Genomic DNA, 23756 nt, shown 5'->3' with positions numbered 1-23756 from the left:
TTCACTTCCTCAAGTGCTTGAACATTCCCATAATAAAATTGCTTTTAGACTGCCCTGTTCAACACACTACAGAGAACCCAATTCTGTCCAAGTCAGTGTAATGTATCCCTGTTTACATCATACTGTAAATGTAACATTCTTGGAGAAAGTTAGAAGGCTCTTATATCATATCTATGGTCTGGATATGCAGTCTGTACAACATAAAGATATGATTGTACAGGTGTGCAATTCTCCATTGGATACACTCCAACATTTCTCCAATGAAAATAGGAATATTCTAACATACGTAAGCTAGACTCATACAGGCTTTCTCATAATGGGAACGAGGGGGGAACCTTTTTTTTTCTTTTTTTTTTGTAGCCTCCCCACCACATTAATAATATTGACATAAGTAACTAAGGGAGCATATAATAGAAATCTACAAAATCATGCACAGTGTAGAGAAGGTGGGCTGGGGAGAAATATAGCACTTTTCTCTCTTTTCCATACCAGAACTCCATCCAATGAAATTGAATTACAGAGGATTCTGTTTTACAGGTAGATCCAATAGGACTGTTCTTGTGTTAAGGGTGAAGGGTTGCAGCTGCAACAGTATAGAGAATGTCAGCTAAGAAGGAGGTTCCTAGCTAGAAAATACGATAAAGTTATGCACAGGGAGGACTAAGTGTCAAGGAGTACAATTAGCAGGTTTTTTCTAGGAGCAGCTCGTGAACCTAAGTAGTGCCAATTCAGTGGGGTAGCATTTCTGTTAATGTTGCAAATGGGCAAAATTGTGCTACACTAAACTTATTGGTTTCACAGGGTAAAGAAAACCAACTCCTATCCCGTTTTGTAATTTTTTCTGGATAAGACGGCTGGCTTCTTCTCTCTCCTCCCTTACAAAAAAAAACAAAACTACTCCCACCATTCCTTCCTAATGTGTTTTAGCAGATTAATGATTTGTGAATCCTTGATTCAAAGCATCTATTTTAGAGGCTGCCGTGAACATTCTTGAGAAGAGTGAATATGACTATCTATTGAAAATTAGATAACGTAATTAGTTGCTCATTTAGAAGCAGAGAGAAAATGAGTAATCATCTTAGTCTATTGCCCTTGTGTCTTATGGCCCAGTAGCCATAAGACAGCTTTTATTTCAACAACACAGAAGGGAGTTTAAGAATTAGATTCATATAATTGAATACATTTATAGAATAAGGGTGATCTAATCAAATTTAATAAAGTAGCTGAAAATTCTGTCAGAAATCATGTAATGTAGGAAACAAGGGTCAAGACTGTGCCTATGATGGACAGTAAGCTTTGTTAGCACTTCTGGAGACGTATCACAATGTGCTGTTTTATAACAATTGGCTATATGTTTTTCAGAAGTTATAGTTTGGTCTACAATAATAAAAACTAGTAAATACCACCAACACAGAGAACTTCCATGTTGCAAATGTGTTCATTTCCATTAAATGATTAGAAGAATCAGTGGTGCGGCTGCCCACTAGACCTGGTGAGGATGCTAGGAGTTCATGGGGTGCAGCCAAGTTGTTTTGGTTTTCTCATCATCATCTTCCTCCCTTGCTATTGTGGACAATTAAGAACTTCAATTTTACAAATAGCTTTTTAATTTAAATTTAATTTTGCCAAAATGTTTTTTTACCATCACAACTCTGTAAAGTAGACCATTATGCAACTTGAGCAAAACAACAAAAAGAACAATGCTACTACTTTATAAACTACTTTATAAACAAATTTATTATGGCCTAAGGTTTTAGGGACAAAAATCCACAGAATCAGATGTCTCATTTTTTGTAATCCATGCACACTTAAGGAATAATGCATTTTGCTAGCCTCTAAAGTGCTACTTTAGAGCACTTTAGAAACTACACTGCAGTTTCATTTCTACTGTAAGCCATTGCTAGTTGTATAACATTTCTGAACAAATCAGATAAAAACAGCAAGATGGTTCCATGTAAATGCTGAATAGCATGGGAGACAAGAACTCAGAATATTAAAAACCCCACAGAACTCAGAATATTAAAAGCCAGGGGGCTAAGCAACAGTCTCCCGGCAACTTCTGAAAGTTGCTCTCCAGATAGGAATGTAACCACTTCACAGCAGAATCTCTAATTCCCAACTCAATCAGCCAATCCAGCATGGTCTGTGGCAGGGGTTGTCAACCTGGTCCCTACCGCCCACTAGTGGGCGTTTCAGAATTCTAGGTGGGTGGTAGGGGGTTCTACGGCACAATCTGAATCCTCCTTCCATCGAGCACTGGTGGGTGGTAAAGAAATTTTACCATCAAGAAAGATGCATTAGTGGGCGGTAGGTATAAAAAGGTTGGCTACCCTTGGTCTAAGGACGCGTGTGGCACTGTGGTCTAAACCACTGAGCCTTGGGCTTGCCGATCAAAAGGTCAGTGGTTCAAATATCTGCGACAGGGTGAGTTCTCATTGCTCGGTCCCAGCTCCTGCCAACCTAGCAGTTCAAAAGCACGCCAAAAAGTGCAAGTAGATAAATAGGTACCACTCTGGCGGGAAGGTAAACAGCGTTTCCGTGTGCTGCTCTGGTTCGCCAGAAGCAGCTTAGTCATGCTGGCCACATGACCCAGAAAAGCAAGATGAGCCCTGCAACCCCAGAGTCGTTCGCGACTGGACTTAAGTGCCAGGGGTCCCTTTACCTTTACCCCTGCTTATGGAAACCAAAAGCCACTGCGAGTGGCAGAAAAAATAGTAAGGTCACACTCTCCTCTGGTCTCCCAACCAGATAGCATATCAGGGTAATCAAGGCTGTTTTAGTGATGGAAATGGACCATAATGAGATTGAAATAGATCTAAATAAGTAGCCTCATCTAAGAATGCTAGATAGCACCTTGCCCAGTAAAAATCTTTTCTTGACTTTTGTATCCTATGGATGTGCACATAGCTATAACCCACCAGAGGGAGCATGAACATAAGAATGAAAAAGTAACAGCCAGAGACATATGGAAATCTTAAACCAGGAATGGCGAGCCTGTGGCCCTCTAGATATTGATGGACTGCAACTCCTATCATACCTAACCATTAGCCATGCTGGTTACAGCTGGTGGGAATTGGAGTTAAACTGTAACCAAAGAGGTTTAGATGGTAAATTAGAAAGAACTTTCTAAAACATATGTCAACCTTAAAAGCAGCCATTGCTTCATCTGGGTTTGGAATGCTAAGCAATATAAAATTTACATTGCATTCCAAATGTTTTCTCTCTATGCTATATTTTTGCATAAAGTTTATGTCACACACTATGCTCATTGTATACAAACAGGATACAAAAAGCTCCAAATCAATTTAGGTCTCATATGAGAAAACACTTTAAGGCTGCTGTCCTAAGCATAATCACATGAAAGTTAGACCTACTGAACTGTGTGGGACTTACTTCTGATTAAAAATGCTTAACTGCTGGGATAGTTTTTTCCTGATTCAGACAATTCTGTAAAAGCTACAAAGACAACATTCCAGTTTGAATTGTATAACAGTAACAAAACAATAATATACGAAAGTGCAGTAATATTTCTGCAGAGAACAGTGAGTTTATTAAAAAGACTTTCCATGTTGCCTTATGGCACCAGGACTGCTTAGTCCAGGAAACAAGAAGGTTCTGAAATAATGTATTTCCTTAAAGTTATGTAACTCCCAAAAAAAGAATAAAAGGCCTGGAAAAATCCAAGACTATTGGCAGACTGAAAGCCTAATCATTGCTGCCACCCAGGAATCTGATTCTTTCTCTAACTCTGAAGGACAAGATAAAGTAGCAGGCATCTATTCATTTGACAGGCACCACATTGGAAAGGAAAGTCATTAGGAACTTTAGAGCAAGGTGTCTATTGCTCCCTAACATCTGAATCAGGAGATATGAAAGCTCTGAATATATGAAAGCTCATATGAACATAAGAAAGCTCTGGATCGGTATCTGAAGGGGCCAATAAACTGTTGATTCCTTGAAAGATGGAGTCTCTTTGGATAGGTAGTTTCTGTGTGCAGGAGATAGGCAACTTATCAGTTGCAAGATAAGAAAGAAAAGGTGCATAGCTTGGGGATACTCCTCAACACATCTCTGTCACTAGAGTGTCAAGTGTCCTCTGTGGATAGGAGTGCCTTTTACCTGCTCTGCCTATTTCACCAGCTATAGCTATTCCTGGAATAGCCTGGCCACTAAAGTCCATTTATTGCTAATCTCAAGGCTGGATTACTGCACTCTGCGTGGGGCTTCCTTAAGGCCTGGATCAGAAGCTTTTGCTGGTGAGGAATGTGGCACTTAGACTGTGGATGGGGGCACATTGCCAACATCATGTGGCATTTTTTAAAAACATCTGCACTGGCTGCATATCTACGACCAAACCAGGTTCAAAGCCATTGTATTAATTTTTAAAGCCTTAAACATCTTATGTCCAGGGTACCTTAAGGACAGCCTAAACTCTTCTACCCCGGCTTGATCACTGAGCATCATTAGTCTTCCCCAGAGCTGGCAAGGCTCACCTGACAGCAACAAGAAACCGAGCCTTTGGTGTTATCAACCCTGTCCTGTGGAATGCTCTGCCAACAGAGATTCAGCAGGCACCCTCTATTTCAGCCTGCAAAAAACCTTTCTCTGCTACCAAGTTTACACAGGCAATTAAGAATACATCTGATTTTAATTTTTTATGCACTTTTATTCTGTGAAGATACTATTGCTGTAAACCGCTTGGAGATGGCTTACGCTATAGCAGTGTATAAGTGCTTTTATAAATAAATCAAATGAATAAATAAATAACACGTGCATTTAAAGCTGCAACATCACTGCCAGAGGAGATGTACCTCTCCTCCGTCCTCCACAAGCGTGCCTACCCCGCGTATATATTCATGCAACGCCTTAGATCGATTTATTAAACTATAATAGCAGAGTAAGCTGCCACCAGCCTTTACTTTGCTTTTGCTGCGGCAGCCTAACCCGGCCGGCCCCTCTGAGAGCGGATAACACGGCAGAATCTCCGAATAAGTCACTTGTGAGGGACCCCAAAGGAAGCTGGCTGACCAAAACACAAGCAGGTCCCTCCTTCACCCGGCAGCCCCGAAAAGCGCCCACAAGCGGCAGAGATGCTGCGCTCCCCTCCCTGGAAGCGGCCGCTCCGGGCGCCCAAATGCAGCCGGCATCCTCTTCGTCGTCATGGCAACCGGACAACTTGCAGCCTCCCTCCCTGGCTGCCACCCTCCTTCCCACTCTCGCCCCTCGCTTCGCAGCGGCAAACGCACACACCTCACCGACCCCGCTGCCCTGCCGTGGCGGCGGCGGCGGCGGCTTTTTCCCGCCTCTCGGTCCCCAGCCGGCTCTTCAGCCCCTTCGCGCATGCAGAAACTTTTCTCCACAGCCGCACAGCCTGGGCACCGCGGGTAGTACAGGGGCCTCGCAGGGACAAAGTAGCGCAGAGCGCGGAGACGTTCCTCCCTGCAACCCCCTCCCCCCCGCCCTCCTCAGAGGCCGGCCGGCCGGCCCCACCTCAGGGAGGAGGAAGGGGCGGTGGGACTTTCCCGTCTCCCCTTCGCTTTTCGCTCTGAGAGAACTTGGTCTTCGCTTTGAAAAAAGTTGCATTTCAAAAACCGGCTGCAGCCGCCGCTCTGCCCCACCATTCCAGCCTCCAAGGAAACTTAGCAGGGCAATCTGGGAAGTAAATCGCATTGAATACCGTGGATCTTTCCCCTCAGAAAAGCGTGCATAGGCTGGGAGTCTCTCAGCTCCCTACGAAACTTGTCCGTTGGGATTGTCCTCTTTCTGATTTCGTGAGGCTCACTTGGCTCCGCAGTTTTTATTGCTGCTGCTGCTACTGCCGTGGATGCTCTTTCGCGTATAAGGAGTGGTGTGCTCAAGACATGGCCCCAGGAAGCAGGAAAGAGCCAGTTGCACCGAGTAACATAATGTGCAAATCCTGCACCTTCTAGGTCCTCACTTAGCAAGGTTGCTTTGTAAAGTTTCTTTTTTTAAAAAAAAAATAAATTTTTATTAACCGGCCAATCACATCGAATCAAACCACATCACATAGATTCCAAATTACAGTGCCGAATTTTTAAATTTTGTTGGGGGGTCCCATACTTCCAGATCCGAGGAGGGATTCTGATCTAATCATTACTTCTGCATTAATGTCCAAATCAGTCCAAATAAGTCCAAATAGATGTTCAAACAGTCCAAACACATATTCATAGTTCTTTCCAGTCTTATCTTGCTGTTTCCACATCACTTCTTAATCAAATATTTTCTCTTTGTCCTTTATGGTCTCTCCTGATGGTCTTCTTAAGCCGATATACACCGGTAATGCTCCTGCGTAGATTTCCCGTCGTGAACCTCCATCCAGATGGTTCCCATAAATCATCACCTTCGGAGATAAGATCACTTTTTCCCTCTTAAATTCATAGCTCTGTCGTACTTAAAGCCCCTTTGATGAGTCTCTCCCACAATATTCACTGTCCTCCCAGGCTTATTCCTCCGACAGAGCTTCCCAAGATGGCGACGGCGACATTTTTGACTGCGTAGGAACAAAGCTCTTATACTTTCCACAGTCTTCTAAAAACATACTTTGATTCGAAAGTTTATCTCCACACAGCCTTAGATTCACAGCTTAAGTCCTTAAAACCTCATTTCTGGCTTTTGACTCTTGAAGGGAGGGGATTCTTGGGGTTAATCACTTAAGTAAAATAAAACGTTTTCCCCCTCCCCCATCAGTCTTTGCCATACCGTATCTTCTCATAAATTAAATCTTGTTTTTCCAGAGACCTCTTTGTTGCAGTATTCACTCCTCCTCATTTCCTGAAGTATGTGCGTTCCTTCGTGCCAAATCGTTTCTTTGAAGTTCTCGCAGCTAGTGGAGCAGGTCAGAGATGGCGTCCAGGAGTGCCGACTCACGGGAGGGTTTTGTGCCTAATGCCCCCATCCCCCTCAAAAATTCGGGGGTGGTATCGGGCACAGCAGGCATACGGCCCCACTCACCATCTTGAGTGGGTTTAGGGAGGCTAATTACTCCCAACATAGCCTCCAAATACCTCCCGTGGGTCGGAGAGATGTTATTGTCGGCCATCTTCCTATGCGCCCCCTAGTGGGCCCCCTGCTTTGTAAAGTTTCAAATGCCTTGCAAGGACATACAGTATAAGCCGCAGACTGCCCCCCTGGCGCAGGGTTGTTGGAAACAAGAGGGTTAAAGGAGCTTAGGCCGAGGTGGGGGGCGCCCAGCCCAAGATACTTCCGTATCTGCAGGGGGGACAACCCCACTAGCTCCCACACCTCAGTGCAGCTTGCACAGGAGAACAATAGAATTGTAGAGTTGGAAGGGATCATGAGGGTCATCTAGTCCAACCCCCTGCAATGCAGGAATGTTTCACCCAGTGTGGGGCTCAAACCCATGATCCTGGAATTAAGAGTCTCATTGCTCAGATTATTGTGTCCTGTAAATCAAATGTCCCACTCTGATGCCACCTTTTAACAGCGCCCAAAATATGCCTGCTGAGGCACCCTCCTCATCTTGCCTCACAACAGGATCACTTCTGAGCTTTTTAAACAACTTCTAACTGTGTGGCACTGCATTATCTCTTTATTGTAGCAGGAAAGCCCTCAATTGACACCAACAGCGCAATATACAATTTGCATAAGGGAAAGTACAATCTTGCTATGAGGAATGGGTCTCTTTGCAACTCCTTACCTGTTATTATGCAATCCTTATGTCAGGAGTTCCTAAACTGTGGTCCATAGACCACAAGTGGTCTGCAAGTTTCATTCATGTGGTCCACAGTGTGTCTATCAATTTGTGGTTGAAATCAATAGACATCAATCACATCAAAGATTCATGTTGATTTTAATTGTATTTAAATTGCTTTTATTTCTTATACTGTATTGTGTTTTTTGTATTACAGTTTCATTACACAAGGTAATAAGACATAAAAGAAGCAGTAAAATACAACTAAAATTGTACAGCATCTAGCACAGCACATTACAACTACTACAACAGTCAGGAAAATCATCAAGTGGTCTGTCAAGACCCTCAACAATTTTCAAGTGATCCATGTGGAAAAAAGTTATGTTGAATAGAAGGATGTTGTCACTGAAAATATATATGTGCAGAAATAACATGTGATACAGTCCTTTCTCGGCTGTAGCAGGGTCCAACTGCAAGTGCATTCCTTGCACATTTGGATCATGAGTAAATCAGGTAGATGACTCATCTTATTGACATTAGCTTTTCATGTATAGAAAGGGAAACATTCAAACACAGTCTGAAGTAGTTACATAGATACACAATCTCCCAAGGAAGAGGTAACAATTAGCATGGGGGAGGTAGGTGTGCATACACATTCCATCTTTTAGGTGGTGTCACCTGTGCTAAACGTTCTGGTGTATCATTTGGTCTAACAGAGATGAACAAAATTTTATTGTGCTTGACACTGAAAAATTGTCCATCGTTCAGGGGCAGCCAGGAGCATATCCTTGAAGAATGCAACCTGTATTTATTTACAAATACAAAATAGCATTACCGTAAGCACTGAACAATGGGCTGTGGTACAGTGACCTTTTCCAAGGTCCAAACTATTGTGAGCCACAGTTGCAGGTTAAATAAATGATATTTACCTTAGATAAATGAAATGGTCAAGACAAATTCCTGTTGTAAGTAAGTACTACAATAAAAAAAAAATTGTGTTTACCAGTGCTAGCTATAGTAACAATCCTGATTACATCATAATCTTTACACAGCAATTCTATATGTGTCAGAAGTTAGCTAATTATGGTGCCAGATGTATCTCTGTGGAGAAGGAATTCCACAAACTAGGAGCTGCCAGAAGGAATGCCCTTTCCCAGGCCACCCCCAACAGAACTTCTGAGGGCAGTGGAACTACGAAGAGGGACCTATCTGCCAATTTTAACATCCAAGAGGTCTGTGGGGAAAGAGACAGTCTTTTACATATTTGTGGCCTGAGTCATTTAGGGTTTTATACACTAACTTAAGCATATTGAATTGGGCCCAGAAATTAATAGGCAGCCAATGCAGCTGTTTTAAAGCCAGGATTATATGAGAACTAAATGGAAACCCAGCCAGTAATCTGTCCACTGCACTTTGGACAACTGAAAATTCAGAGCTGTTTTCAAGGGCACCTATTATCCAATCTGGAAGTTACCAGACCATGGAGTATTATGGCCAAGTAAGCTCTGTCCCAAAGTCGCCATGTTAGCAAACCAGCGTTAGCAAGAAATAGACTCTCCTAGCCACTAACGGCACTTGAGCCTCAAGGAACCATATTGAATCCAGAGTACACCCAAGCTATGAACCGGCTCCTTTCAGGGAAGTGGAACCTCATCCTCAACAAGCTGTCTTCCCACCTCTTCGACTCAAGAACTTGGAACACGTAACACCTCTGTCCTTCCAGGATTCAACTTTTTGGCCCTCATGCAGCCCATAACTCCCTCCTAGCACTTGTCTAGCACCTCAACCATCACTCCTAATTCAGATGGGACTGAAAGGTAGAGTGCTATCCTTATACTCGTGACACTTCACTCCGAATCATTTGATGACAGCTCCCAGTAGTTTCATATAGTTGTTAAATAGCATGGGGAACAAGATGGAACTCTCCGCAACACCACAGCAAAGCTCCCATACTAACATATTAGGGCTGCAATCCAAAGAGATGATACCAAGCACATGACAGAGAACTATGCATGCAACTGAAGTTTTACTTGCTGCTTCAACAGCAGCAGTTCCTACTATCAAAGGGCTAAGTGACTGATCACATTTTAAAGCGACTTGCTCCTTCAGCAACTGCAAGAAGTTCTCTCCAGCATCCATATTTCACATCTTCAGATCACAGCCAAGGCAATTATGTTCTTGCTTCTTGACAGTGCATATGCTGGATAAATACATTTAAAAAATCTCTCATTGTAATATTTAAACATTGCCCCATTTACAAGTATAGTTAAAAAGAATGCATGGTGGTTTTTATGCTATATTATCATTCTTTATGCAGTCTTGTTGACCTAGTATCACAAGCTAGTTGATTTATCAACTCCTGGTTTCTCCCAGAATGATTTTTTAAAATGTGATTTATTACATGTAACTAATATGCTAATTCATATGTAGCACTTGTAGCATAGAGTAGCCAATGATGGGTCCTTAAAGAAAGTGATGTGCACTCAAGGAATACGCACACACACATATGTATTAAAAACTCCCTTTCCCTTCTTTGTGCATATAAGGAGTGGTTCTAGTGGTGGTGGTCCCTACTACCAAGTAAGGTTTATCTGTTCCAGCCTCCACATTGAAAACTTGAGTGTATGTGAAGTATTTGGTACTCCCAGTGTGATGCTGTGACTGTTCCAAGTTTGGTTTGTTTTTTACCTGGAACCATATGAACACATGGCTATGCTAATGTAGGATTTTACTCTGATGCATTTTGAAATGTTGTCGCTTCTTACTCTTTTATTACTCTGTTTCACAATGTGATTTATATGTTGTTAGCTTTGTGCACTGTTAGGTTTTATCTAAACCACTAACATTTGTTTTCATGAATATGATTCCCCATTCGAGAAGCAGTAAAACCACTTGGTACATTATCTCATAGCAACACTTGCTGCTATTTACTCTTGGCAGAAGAGAATAGGTGCCTTTGAGACTCAGGCTTACATAATGCAGCTAAAACGGCAGGCTTTCATTTTTGGACATCTAACTCACATTTCCCTTGAGTAAATGTCTCTGCAAATATAGATGCAAATATTTTAACTGTATTTAAATAAAATACATATACAGTACCTAATAAAACACAGCTACTGCTACAGTTTTCTAGGGGTTTTTTATTTCATACCCCGCCCCCTTTCTATAAGATCACACTCAAGGCAGTATGCAAACAGAAATAGAAATCACACAAGATTAAACCAATCCTAGCAATAAAACAAAATAAACAGTAAACGCAGCATTATAAAAATTCTTAGCAACAGGAAGCTAAAACATAATCAGAGGGTCTCTTACTATGACACGCTTGCCAAACTAAAACAGAACCCTTTTAAAATTAGGCAAAGTGAGGACTAAGTTAACCTTTCCCAGCATAGTAAATATTCTGTAGTTTACAGGCAACTACTGAAAAGAACTCCCTCTCTCTCGCCCACTCCTTCTACACTTCTGTTGGTAAAGAGACAGTGCAGAAACTGATCGTGAATTTCAAGTAGGTTCATGGGCGGGGGGAATAATTCCTGAGAAGCACCATTATAGTAAAAGCAGTTCTGAAGTGTGTCAATTCCTAAACTAAGAATAAGGATTACTGTTATTCAGAACCCCTATGAATTAGCATATAAAATGAAATGGGTACAGAGCACCTTTCACTACGGTACTGCACATATACAAAAAGTAAAACACAAAAACAGCTTAGGAACTGTAAAACAATGGTACCTGATATTTTTAAGGGTGGTAAGTTATCAAAGCTTTTGTGTCCTGTTTTGATGTACTGTACAGGAGAATGGTGCTAAATGTTTACATGGCCAGGGTAGTTTAATATCAAAAGTTAACTGTTATAGAACTGCCAATTCCCTTTTGTAGGACAACTGAATAACCCCTGGTGTTATTTCAGAGGTGGTGATAAATTTTCCAGTTCTAAAATAATTACTGCCACCTGCTGAAGCAGCAAATAGTAGTCTGTGGATGGGAAAGTAATAAAAATGGGTGGGGGGGAGCTGTGCTGCTTCATTGTTGGTGGATTTTGATAAGGGTCCTCTTGGAAATTCAGAGAAAACCTTTTGACTAAAGGATTTTAAAGAGCTCACAATTTTTAAATAAAAAAATCTCAAATTTAGTTCTTGGTTTTTCTACCCAAGTTGATGCAGACTTCAGAGTAATAATAGGACTACTTCTGTCTTAGAAACAAACATTATAGCTGAATTACAAAACAAACATTGCATTTGGCCTACATGAACTGTGTCCTTGAGTATACATGACCCAGCATGCCCTTCAGGGCAAACTGGAAGCTTCCCTTGCTGCAGAACACAACAGCCTGCCTCTTAAAAAGAGTAAGTCCTAACAGGAAAGCTACCAAAATATGTTTCAGTATCTGCACTGGATTCCTATTATCCACCAGGGCATAATTCTAGGTATTGATTGGCTTTGACTTTAAAATGTCTAATGGTGCAATCCTATTCACACTTACCTGGCAGTAAATTGCTGGGTCTTACTTTTGAGAAGATATATATAGGATTACACCATAACGCCTGAGTCTTAAATACACTCAGTGCTCTCCTCCTCTGCAACTAATTACTATCTCTTACAGCTGATAGGCATTTCCACCCTGCAACATTATTTAGACAGCATGGATAAGAAGCATTTTTTGTGAATGTTCTACACTAATTTTATTCACATCTGTTCAAAACTGTGGTACAACAGATAAAAGTGTTGGGCATGGAACAGGGAACTGAGGTCCAAATTCAGCAATGAAGCTTTAGTGGATGATGTGAACCAGTTACTCTATTTTAAACCAATCTACTTCATATGATTCCTTGAGGATAAAAGGGGATTACCCAAATATTAACATTTTAACAAATGTGAAAAACTAATAAAGACATGCTGCCAAACACCAAACATATTTTAAATGAATTATATTACTACTATTTGTAAAACTGGTGGTGGTGGTATTCATTATATTTTTTAATAAATCTGTTCTGTGTATGCATGATTTAAATTAGTATTTGTACTGGGTGTTTTTTTTAAAGGAGTACTTTTTCATTCTTTGAATGAGTTAGATACGAATGATAGCCAAGGGACACAGGCAAGGAAATAATTTAGACTCAACGGTTTAAATTCTTTTTTCAATGTTTCCTTTATTTTTTTTTTCAATGATTGTTTTATTATACAATAAGAAAAGAGACAACTTTTTTCTACAGCATTTATTTTGAGCCATATTAACATTGAAAACAGAAAAAAATATTCAGGTGCGGCTAGTAATTCTATAAACTCTCGCTTAACGTGTTCTCTATTATAACAACCATGGATACCATATTCAAGAAATTCATATAGACTGAAAAACTCTCTTCATTTACAGCAAATCTAGTATAACTGGAAACTCACTACTCTTTGGGGGAGTTAAAATGACTCTCCTTTTAAAGAGTCAGAGGAAAACCAGGACATCTAAGAAGACCACCCCACCCCACCTGCAATCACACCTGATCCCAACTAGCAGTATAGCAATTGGGATTGGGAATGAGGCTAAAGAGAGACTGCAGGGGATGTATTATGGATGAGGCTTCACAGAGTGTTGTGTGTGGCACAGTGGGTCAGTGCATCTTGCTGTTAACCAGAAGGTTGGTGGTTCGAACCCACCCAGCGACAGCTGTGGGCAGGATTCCTGCATCGCAGGGGCTTGGACTAGATGAGCCTCATGGTCCCTTCCAACTCTTATGATTCAAAGAAGACATGAGGGTTGAGAGCTTGAGGCATTATACTGAGTGAAACAACTGTATCTCAGCTTCGGCTATGATTTGTCTGCAAGGGATTCCTTCGCATTTTAAATTTTACTGCTCAAGTGGGAAGGTGAAAAAAGGCTCTGAAAAACTGATGCATCTCAGAAATAGCCTTTATCGGTCTCACTCCTATGTAGTCAGGCTCATTTCAGCAATTGACTGGCTTCATAATTACCCTGTATCTGTTTGCAGTACACATAGACAAGGGATTAGCATAAAGAGAACACAGGTATAATGTGAGCTGCTGGTATTAAATGGACAGTCAAACTTCACTCCACCCACCCTCTGCTCCCCATGTTGGTTGCACCAATCCACTTCTGGTGCACAATCACCCTAGAGAATTGAAAACAATGGGGGGAGCTCCTTTCCTTTTCTAGAATTAAAGAGTAGAATTCCTGAATGCAGTTCTCGTGTTATTTCTTTCCACATCACTTTCTGGTCTTCTAGTAAACACAGAACCAAGAACTCTCTGCTTAACTCCATGGGAAGCATTGCTTCAACTGATGTCCAGAGATTTGGTCTTTGGTTGCCACATTTTGTTAGCAAGACAACATAACAATGGCTATAAATTGCATTGGGAACAGTGCATACTCATACCAGATGAATTTTGGATTCATTTTTTTCACTAGAGGAGACAATAGGCTTAGACACTGCCACATATGGTAAAATTGAAATGGACACTATAAATATGTGTGGAATTACTGGTGATGTTGCCAGATGGCTGTGTCCAGCTACAATCTATTAAGCGATGAGAATTTATGAAATAATTTTAAGAACAGCATATCAAATGTCCTATTTTTATTATTAATAACTATTGCATATGACAAAACAGTAGTGTAAACACAAATTGTTAAGACAGCATATAGCTGTCTTACTACCTATTAAAATTACATTACACTGAAAATGTAATCTCCCCATAGGATCTAAAAATGAAATTGATTGACCACTGCTATGAAGTTCAGGTGAAATATCTTAAGAGACATTTTCTGACTCCCCTCTTACGCACATCTTATTTTGATTGATGTTTTGTTCTTTGCGGCACTCCACACGTCACACCTGAGAAAGACCTTTAGCTGGCCAAAACATTGGTCTTTTAGTCTTTTCACTTTCCTGTGTACAAAGGAAATAAATGGGCAAATTGTTAGAGAAGCTAGTCTTTTCAAATATTGTTTCACACTCCATTTTACTTGGCAAAATAATTAGGTAGCTTGCAAGACCTTCAAGCACTGTTTACACAACTGAACATGAAGAAAGAATCGCCCTGGTCTGACTGAAGTTTATTAATACATCCCTAAGCATATTGTCAAAGCTTTATATTAAAAGCTGTGGAAAGAATTAGCTTTGGGGCCACTAAACAATCAAGTTTTGTTATGTTCTGTATTGCTTTTGTATTCTTACAGCGTGCCGTCGCCTTCTTTTGGGCTGGATACACTCTTGTCTGTATGAGGGCCACTGGAATCCCTTGGGAGCCACTTGGCTATTTTCATGTTCCTCTGAATCAGAGTCATCTTGCTGCACCGCGCAGAACTGCTTTTCTGGGTAAATGTCTTTTAACTTGCTTTCAAAGAATATTTCCAGGCATCGTCCAGCCTCGGCTACCTCTGAATCAGGCTGCAAGAGAAGGCATCATAATTAGTTACGACAGCATGTGGTTCACTTAGTAAGACATGCTCTCTCTGTTGCTAGGTCTATGAAACTCTTGATTTATTATTATACTCATCATTTAAAGAATTGATACAATTTACAGTTAAATAGAAAACAACCACCCAGGAGAATTATCCGGCACAGAGTGAGAAGAAAGGTCAAGGCAATGGTATATGAAAATAAATAATACTATACATTAAATAAGAATCTTTCCAAAATGTTAAATAAACCAAGGGTGAGCATGGGAAGGCTGGCTTCTTAGTGGTATTAGGAAATAAACGGAAACCAGACATTGAGAGGAAAATCAGGTTTTTTTAGATTACCTATTAATGGTGAGTAAATTTTTCTAAAAGATCAAGGTGCTGAACCCTACAGAATTAGTTTTGTAGATAGCAAATATCTAAGGACAAGCCAAATAATATTCCAAAGCCCCAGCACAGAAGGCAGGTTTTCCTGGTATGTTATCGCCATTGTTCAGGTGCAACAGCCAAAGGCAACACAAAGGCAAGGATCAGCCAATTTAGTCAATGAGTGACAATAATCATGGGCAGGGAGGATAAATCAGGTTCCTGTCCATTCCTTTTAAATAACTTGCTATTTTTTTAAAAAAAGAAAAACCTTCAAAGCAGAGGATCCTGTAAATGAAGATAATGAGAATGTAACATAATAGAGAATAATAGATTCTCCAGCACCACCTATTGTGGTCTCTCACTCCAGAATTACTGCCAGTATTTGTAGTATTTGCATCTTTTGTCCAGAATACTGAGAAATTGCCTTTGATTAGTAGCTACTTGCTATCTTTTCTCTAGGTTGCTATTTTTTCACACTATGTTGAGATGGAGAGGAATAGTCACTGCCCACATTATTTGCCCAGGTGATGCAGTGAATTCTGAATTGCAAGAACTTACATAGTTGAATGTTGCACAATTCCAGAACATAAGGCGCACATCTGCTACCAGCTCATCAGCGGTGGAGTAATGCAGCTTGTTCTTTTTCTGGAGCTTTTTCCGGATGGTGGACAAGTCCATGGGCCTTTTGATGATCTGATAATAATGTCGAGCCTGTAAATAAATATCACAATCATTCTTTACAGCTAAAAGCATTCCTGTGAAGTAGGCAAGTGTTTTTTCTACCTTGAATATGTTTTAGATTCACAGTTTTGTTTTTTATACATGTTTATTTATAAATCCCTAACATCACAACACAATGCTATACATAATTATGCAAAATAGCTTTAACATAACCATAACAATAACAATAAAGTGCACAACAATTTACTGTACATTAAATAAGAAAATTCACAAACACAGTAAACACATCTGCTTACCCACAACCATCAGAGACTGTTTAGGCAGGGGAAATGTCTTCATCTAAAATCCAACCGATTTTTTTTTCTGGAGAAGTGGCGGTTGAATTACTGAGACAGCTCTCTGACTCAGCAGTCCCTGATGGTTGTTGCTAAGTAGATGTATTTAATGTGTTCATGAATTTTCTTTTTAACGTGTAGTAAATAATTGTGAATTGTTTTATGTTAGATTCCTTTCCAGCATGGAATATGGCTTTTTCACAGCATTTACTGGGTCAACATTTTCAACACATCCTTATGATTCCCTTCCTGCTCAAGCGTTGTTAGCTCAGACACTATTAGCGCGCATACACACACACACACATGTACAATGATGCACAGTGGGCAAAAAATACACTTACTTACAATGAAATGTATTTTCCATTTTGATGCCAGTTCTGGTTTGGATAAATTTTTTTTAGAACTCTTCACTGTTGTTTTTTTTGTGTGCTTCTAAATAATTTTGTGTTCTCCAGAAACTTGGCCACCTCATCACTCACTACTAACTAGATTATTTATGAGTAAATTTAAAAGCACTGGTCTCAATACAGATCCTCCAGGGACCTCCTTCCACTGTGACAATTGTCAATTTGTTTCTGCTCTCTGCTTCCTGGTCTCTAACTAGTTACTGGCCCCTCATTTTATCCCATGACTGAAAAGCTTGCTCAGGACACTTTGGTGAGGGGTTTTCTCATCCCACCATTTGGTGAGATGATGCGGTGAGTCAAGCCAAGTACAGTTTTCCTTAGCTGACAAACATCAGGCTTCTGATGAGATAAGATTAAAGGAGCTCAGCTTTTCCTGCTTGGGGTGGGCAGTGGCAGAATGGGTGGGAAGAGACAGAGAGATATAATAGCACTCTACTTATGATTATAGTGACAAAACTAGAGAAGTGGAACACTTCTGAGAAAGAATACTGTGAAGTAGAAAGTAGCTGTAGCCCACCATCTGAGCTGAGGGTGCCTCCAGACTGTCACTGTTTAGCAAGAGATTCAAGCACATACTGTAACTTAATGTCTGCACAGTTAAAATTGATTAAAGAGCTCTGTCACCCTAGTGCAACACATCTACTTTAGAAGAAGAAGAAGAATTGGACTTTTGCAGTTAGGAAAGTGATGGGGAAATGCATTGACAAGTGTGAGATGAATGAATAACTATATACCGTAAATACCCCAAAAGCAAATCAGGAAGAATGCTCAATAAACAGGTCATCTGGAGGGTTCCTAAGATCATTTTTTTAACCAAGCAAAGCTTCCTTCATACTGAAAAGCATAGGAAAAAGATGTGAAATTAAATTCTGGTAACACTTACCAGAGGACTGACTGGTTCATGGAATGGAAGACTCAGGTTGTTGCAGAGCAGTGAAAGTATAAGTTTCTCACACTTCTGTAAAATGTAAGTTTTAAAATTAACTTTGGTTATAAAAGAACTATATGAATACCTGCATTAATAGTTGATATTTTGGCCAGATACTTTATTTCTCAGTATTCCACTCACACCCAATTCTAAATCAGGTTTCTCTACTTGCAAAAGTTGGAGAAACCCTTGGCTAATTTTCACTAAGCATATATTACCATTACAAAAAGCACAAGTTTCTGTTTCATTTGCATTGCTATAGTCCAACATTATAGCAATTATATTAATTTTAAAAAATCTCTTAAATAAATTTTGTATACCGCTGAATTGTAGAAAACCTCAAATTTTTGATATAAACTATATGCTTCCCCCTCTATCCTCTCCACCCTCCCTGCCCCCAAAACTGGGATGTGTAATTTGGTCCTGACTTATGTTCAGTGTAGATGGAGTCTACTGTATTTTACTTCACATTTTTATTCTGTGTAGTTTTCCTTGGGGCATTTGCACATATTGTAGAGACAATGTACATGTCTGGAAAAGGAGGGCTCAAACATTACTCAAACATGTTTATATGCTTCTTTTGATACTGGACTTACCTTCTGATCATAGTCGTCAAGGCCATAAAGTACTCTTGCTGGCATTAGCGTGTTACTGTAGCTAAAACGTGTGTTTTCACAGTCATACGCAACCTCTGGCTTCTCCACATTGCGACAAAGCGTGCACACCCATTCGCCCCTGGAGCACAGAAGGAAAATACAACATCAGATTGTTGCTGTAGATCACTGGTCCTTGAATTAATATGCCAATGTCAGATGCCTAAGAGGAAGCCTTAACACCTTGTTGGAGAACAATTCTCCTTTCCTGGTCACCTCAAGCAGAAGAAGCCCATTTTTATGGACTGTGTATTTTCTTTAACAATCAATGTGTTTAATTGAGTACAGGCATGGATGCAACAAGCAAACAGCAGGAGTTGAGAAAAGAAGCTGTGATGAAGTTCTTTTTAACAACAACTAGACTGCAGTAATGGGGGGGGGAGAGAGAGAGAGAGACATGAAGAAACACAGGAAGTCACTTCTACTGCTCCTCTACCTTGCTATCTTCAATATTTGACATGGTTTTCATCACAGACAAGAATTACAACGCATGACTTCCCACTGTGTTAGTTTCTTATGCGTTCCATACCTAACATGAATCAAGTTCTCTGGTTTCTTCAAAATCCCCCAAAACAAATTACTGTAAAGCAAAAAGATGCCAATATATGGATATTATGTGTGTCCCTATGCATGTAGCATATAGCATGGGAAGAATTGTAGCTCTGTGGTAAAAAAAAATTCTTTGCACGCAGGTTCAATCCTGGGAAATAGTCCTGATTGAAAACCTAAAGAGTTACTGTTAGTATAGATCGTGCTGAGCTAGATGGAACAGTGTTCTGACCTGGTATGACGATTGCAAACCCGCCCCCCATCCATGCTATATCAGATTATTTCAGGGTGTACTACAGTTGATAAAAGGGACGCGGGTGGCGCTGTGGGTAAAAGGTCAGCGGTTCGAATCCCCGCGGCGGGGTGCGCTCCCGTTGCTTGGTCCCAGCGCCTGCCAACCTAGCAGTTCAAAAGCACCCCCGGGTGCAAGTACATAAATAGGGACCGCTTACTGGCGGGAAGGTAAACGGCGTTTCCGTGTGCTGCACTGGCTCTCCAGATGCAGCTTTGTCATGCTGGCCACGTGACCCGGAAGTGTCTCCGGACCCGGCCTCTTAAGTGAGATGGGCGCACAACCCTAGAGTCGGACATGACTGGCCTGTACGGGCAGGGGTACCTTTACCTTTACTTTACAGTCGATAAAATAACAATACGACATAAACACCTTCTAAAAATTAATACACCCCACAAAATCCAATAATCAGCAGAAAAAGCAACATAAACAGCTCAAATAAAACAGTAGCTCATTTCGCCAAATGGTTGAGTTTATAGACAGGACTTGACTTGGCACCAAACAAAGCTAATGATGGTGCCAACACAGCTCCTAAGGGGAAGGCATGACACAACCAGGAAACTATAGTGGAGAAGGCCCTCTCTTTCACCTCCACATAGAATACATCTCCCACAGGGGGAACACATAGGAAAAAACCTCTCCAGCAGATCTTTATGCCTAGTTAAATATAGGGAAAGGCTCACCCTCAAACATCCAAGTCACAAGGCATTTAGGGCTTTAAATGTCATCACTAAACACCTTGAATTTGGGCTGGAAATGTATTAGCTGACAGTGCAGTTCCTTTAAAACTGGTGTTTATATCCTGCCCTTCCTCTCCAAGCTCAAAGACTGAGGAGTCTTTATGTTTTAGCAAAGCATTGCCAGGTTATCAACTTTGTAAGATTAGAGAGACCTTGAGCCGTTTCTTGTTCTTGCCATCTTCGCCATTTGAAGATCGCTGAACATAGGCCTCTCTGAGATGGAAGATGCACCTCCTGGCTGCCTAATGTCACTTACATACCAGTAGCCACCAAATGTCTGCACCCAAGTCCCAAGATATCCTGTTGATCATCCTGTGAGCACTAACTGGCAGCAGGAAACTTTTCAAATACAGCCTCTAGTTACGAACTTAATTCATTCCGGAGGTCCGTTCTTAACCTGAAGCTATTCTTAACTAGAGGCATGCTTTCGCTAATGGGGCCTCTTGCTGCCACTGCGCCGCCGGCACACGATTTCCGTTCTCATCCTGGGGCAAAGTTCTAAACTCAAGATAACTCTTCTAGGATAGCAGAGTTTGTAACCTGAAGCATTTGTAACCTGAGGCGTTTGTAATTTGAGGTACCACTGTAGTAAGCATCCAACCTGAAAAGAACCACTGAAAGCCATATATGAAACCTGAGTGTGTGGCACAAAGTGGATTAGATTCGAAGAAGTGGACCTTGAAACATATACCAAATGGAGCAGATATTTCATGTGCTATATGTACTCACACAGGAAAGCTGAGCAAGGCAGGAACATGGCATGAAAGATGGAACACCTTTGGGCAGTAATCACAGCACAATAGCTCTCCTCCATTCAAACAAACAGCACAGAAGTCCTCATTCTCAATCGGGTGGTCTTCCTGGGTAAGCACAGATTTTTTCATACTATTACTGAGCCTGTGATCTACAGAAGGATGCAACACTGGCTCTGTCAGTTGACTTGTGGGGATTCTCCTTTCCTCCGTGTTCTCAGGCTTGAGATTATGTCTTTCAAGTGGATTTCCTTGATTGACCTAGGATGAAAAGTAAAATCTAAATTAAAGCAGCCTACAATTTTCACATGCAACATTTGAAATAGTACAGAAGATTAAATGCAGTGAATAAACGCCTCAAGGAAAGCAGCCTTTACTGCATTCACAATTGAGGATTCCTATGTCACAGTTTCTCTGTAACGCATAGCACATTAAGTGCAGTAATTCCCTCAAATGATATGGTTTGGGGGTGGGGAGCTCTAACCAAGATGTCAAGTATATTTGCATTGTCCCCAGTTACATTCATTAAAAATTATGCCCGAAGCTTTAATTGGTTTAATCAATAGATTAACCAACTAATTAGTGAAACTGAGATTTTGTAGCTTGAATGGCAGCATGACCTTCAGAATAGCAGAGCCCCTTCTTCCCGTGCCAGATATATTGGAAAAGAAATGTTAAAATGTACCCTCATTCCAGTTTGAAGACAAACCTAGAAGACGTTTAGATAACTTTTGATAAGTGGTGGGATATAAATTATATAAGTAAATTTTAAAAAATGCCTTTCACCTTGAAAACACCACAACGTTTCTTCTAGCACTGTGAATAGCAGACAATAGACAGATTGTGCTCAGTTGAAATCAATATTGCTAATGTCTTTTCAATCTAAATCTTTCTCAATACCAATGGAATGTAATCTGCACATTTTTAAAGTGGTTTCAACTCTGGCATTTTGTTTGAATAGGATTTTCCCTCTGGTTCCAATTTCCATGGTCAGTGGAAGCTTCTGTTTATTACACTGTATGTTCTCTTACTCACAAAAAAACTAGCCCCTTCTTCAATATTTTGGCTCCTATATTGAAGTCCTGGCAATATGCAAATGTATTGACATTTAATCAACCAATCAGTACTGTACAAATCCAGATGATTAAGCAGTTTCAAAAGGCTTAAATTGGTTGATAGCCACAATCCCAAACAATATTCCTGAGAAATGTAATGTATCTGTTAATCTGTTGTTGTTGTTGTTGTTGTTGTTGTTGTTGTTGTTGTTGTTGTTGTTGTACCACCCTTCATCTGCAGATCTCAGGGCAGTACACAACATAAAATTACAATGTTAAAATTACAAAATACTTAATAAAAATAAGAACAAAACCAAAACAATAATCCCCCTCCCATAACACATTTAAAAGGGTATTGGATGTTAATTAGCCCAAGGCCTGGTTGTAGAGGAACGTTTTCGCTTGGCACCTAAATGTGCATGAAGTCCCCCTACGGTTAAAGACAAGGTCCACTGAATCCAGCAGAAGGAAATGTAGTCCGCACAAGGTTGGTGCTGAGGATTCAGTCTTCAGCCTAAAGACCCGAATTTTTACACTCATCACCTTGCATCCAAAAGTGTTTGAAGCTATACTGTGTGAACAAATGCTTGTCTACACTACCTGCAAAAACCAGCTGAGTTTTCCTGGCTCTCCCTGAACCCAATCCACCCAAACAAATGCCAGGAACTATATCAACTAGACAGGTTTAGATGTTTCTTAACAGATGTTCATGAAACTACAATTCACAATATTCCATGGATTAGGTAACACACTGTAAAACTTAAGTACATCTTTCCCCAATGATCAGTTTATACCACTGTTAATGAGATATTTAGCACCCTTTGAGTAGCACAACAGTTTTTCTATGCATATTGTATGTGAAATGTTTTAGTAGAGGATGATTCTGCTTACACTTAAACAGAAATGCTTTGCATCAGTTTCAGAGTTTTTTATTACTTAAACAGAGCAAAACAGATAAACTTAAATTTTTTAAAAATGCTGTTTATTTTTTTCATTACAGGGAGAACTCCTATGCAGAGATCACCCCAGAGAAAACACTTGGAAGTGGGTGTAAGATAAAAGTGTCAGCAGGTCCTATAGAAAGTCAAAGTCACCTGATGCCAACCCTGGGCGGTACTCAATGGATTTTTTCTACTAGTGCAATGTTTAGCACTAGCTCAAGGGGATCCCCCCCTCCTCTTGTCCCCTTGCACACTCCCTTTGCCTTCCTCAAATCTACTCTAGAGAGTTGGGGAATAAAACAGAACAGATTTAGGGGGACTGTGGGGGGAGAAAAGGAGAATGTTCTGTTGTGCACAGAGAAATTCTGGCACGGATGGAACGTTCACCTTAGTGCTCCATTGAATACAACCCAGCAATTATCAAAGAAAGGTTTCACTTGTTGTGTACTGCTGTTCTGATAAACATCGAGGGCAGGAATAGACTTGAAGTCCATTGTCTCCCATTCACACAAGCGCTCTTAGTACTTTCAGCTTTCGTTAAGAATAGTGCAGGGAACCACCTATTCTTTTCTCTGCAGCATCCCACACTACTTGCCACTGCCAGTACAGTCTATTTCTTTCTGGAAGGAAGATGCTTCCAGCTTTTGACCTACATACAGTGTTTTTGTTTCTGTATATTTTCCCCTAACAGCAGCTTGAGATGGGGGATTTAGGTCAGGGAAATGGCATGGGGAAAAGCTTACCCCTGTCCCCAGTGCTGAAGTTCTGAACTAGTTCAGGGGCCTCTGCAGCTGCTCATAAGTAAACATGAAGGCATCAAGAGATATGATCACAGATCTTACTTGTCACTCGTAGTCTGGCCCTAAGTATATTCAAATCTGCTGGTCAAAGGCATCAGTGAATTTGAATGTGTCAGGGTAAAATAGAAGCAATGCCAAACAGCAACCAAACCAGCTGAATTGAGCTGA

At 40.7% G+C, this 23756-nt stretch overlaps 2 protein-coding genes and 1 long non-coding RNA gene across 21 annotated transcripts in view; 1 reads left to right on the top strand and 2 right to left on the bottom strand.

The window, feature by feature from the left end:
• Nucleotides 1–5935, bottom strand: part of STK33 (serine/threonine kinase 33) — a 54583-nt gene extending 48648 nt beyond the window's left edge. For 7 of the 16 annotated variants that reach the window (XM_081841016.1, XM_081841027.1, XM_081841015.1 and 4 more), the window contains exon 1: nucleotides 5251–5468. The gene's annotated coding sequence lies outside the window, so the exon portion shown is untranslated. Of the gene's footprint in view, nucleotides 1–5250; nucleotides 5474–5677 lie in introns of those variants that run through there. The other 9 variants (XM_081841022.1, XM_081841011.1, XM_081841023.1 and 6 more) reach the window with 5 other exon arrangements.
• Nucleotides 5936–14244: 8309 nt separating this feature from the next.
• Nucleotides 14245–23756, bottom strand: part of TRIM66 (tripartite motif containing 66) — a 58866-nt gene continuing 49354 nt past the window's right edge. For all 4 annotated transcript variants that reach the window (XM_081840313.1, XM_081840312.1, XM_081840311.1 and 1 more), the window contains 6 exons: nucleotides 20770–21053; nucleotides 18403–18541; nucleotides 17762–17836; nucleotides 16014–16166; nucleotides 14860–15072; nucleotides 14245–14571 (listed from right to left, as the gene is read on the bottom strand). In XM_081840313.1, the coding sequence (XP_081696439.1) occupies nucleotides 14512–14571; nucleotides 14860–15072; nucleotides 16014–16166; nucleotides 17762–17836; nucleotides 18403–18541; nucleotides 20770–21053 (924 nt within the window). In that variant the 3' untranslated portion in view covers nucleotides 14245–14511. The remainder of the gene's footprint in view (nucleotides 14572–14859; nucleotides 15073–16013; nucleotides 16167–17761; nucleotides 17837–18402; nucleotides 18542–20769; nucleotides 21054–23756) is intronic.
• LOC309330930 lies at nucleotides 14860–23756 on the top strand. The gene is made up of 3 exons (XR_014151646.1): nucleotides 14860–15000; nucleotides 20774–20904; nucleotides 22848–23756. It is a non-coding gene; the product is annotated as an uncharacterized lncRNA (long non-coding RNA).

This window comes from Podarcis erhardii, assembly GCF_964252035.2.
Source record: "Podarcis erhardii genome assembly, chromosome: 1".
Classification (NCBI taxonomy): Eukaryota; Metazoa; Chordata; class Lepidosauria; order Squamata; family Lacertidae; genus Podarcis; species Podarcis erhardii.
This window is presented reverse-complemented; position numbering and strand designations above follow the sequence as displayed.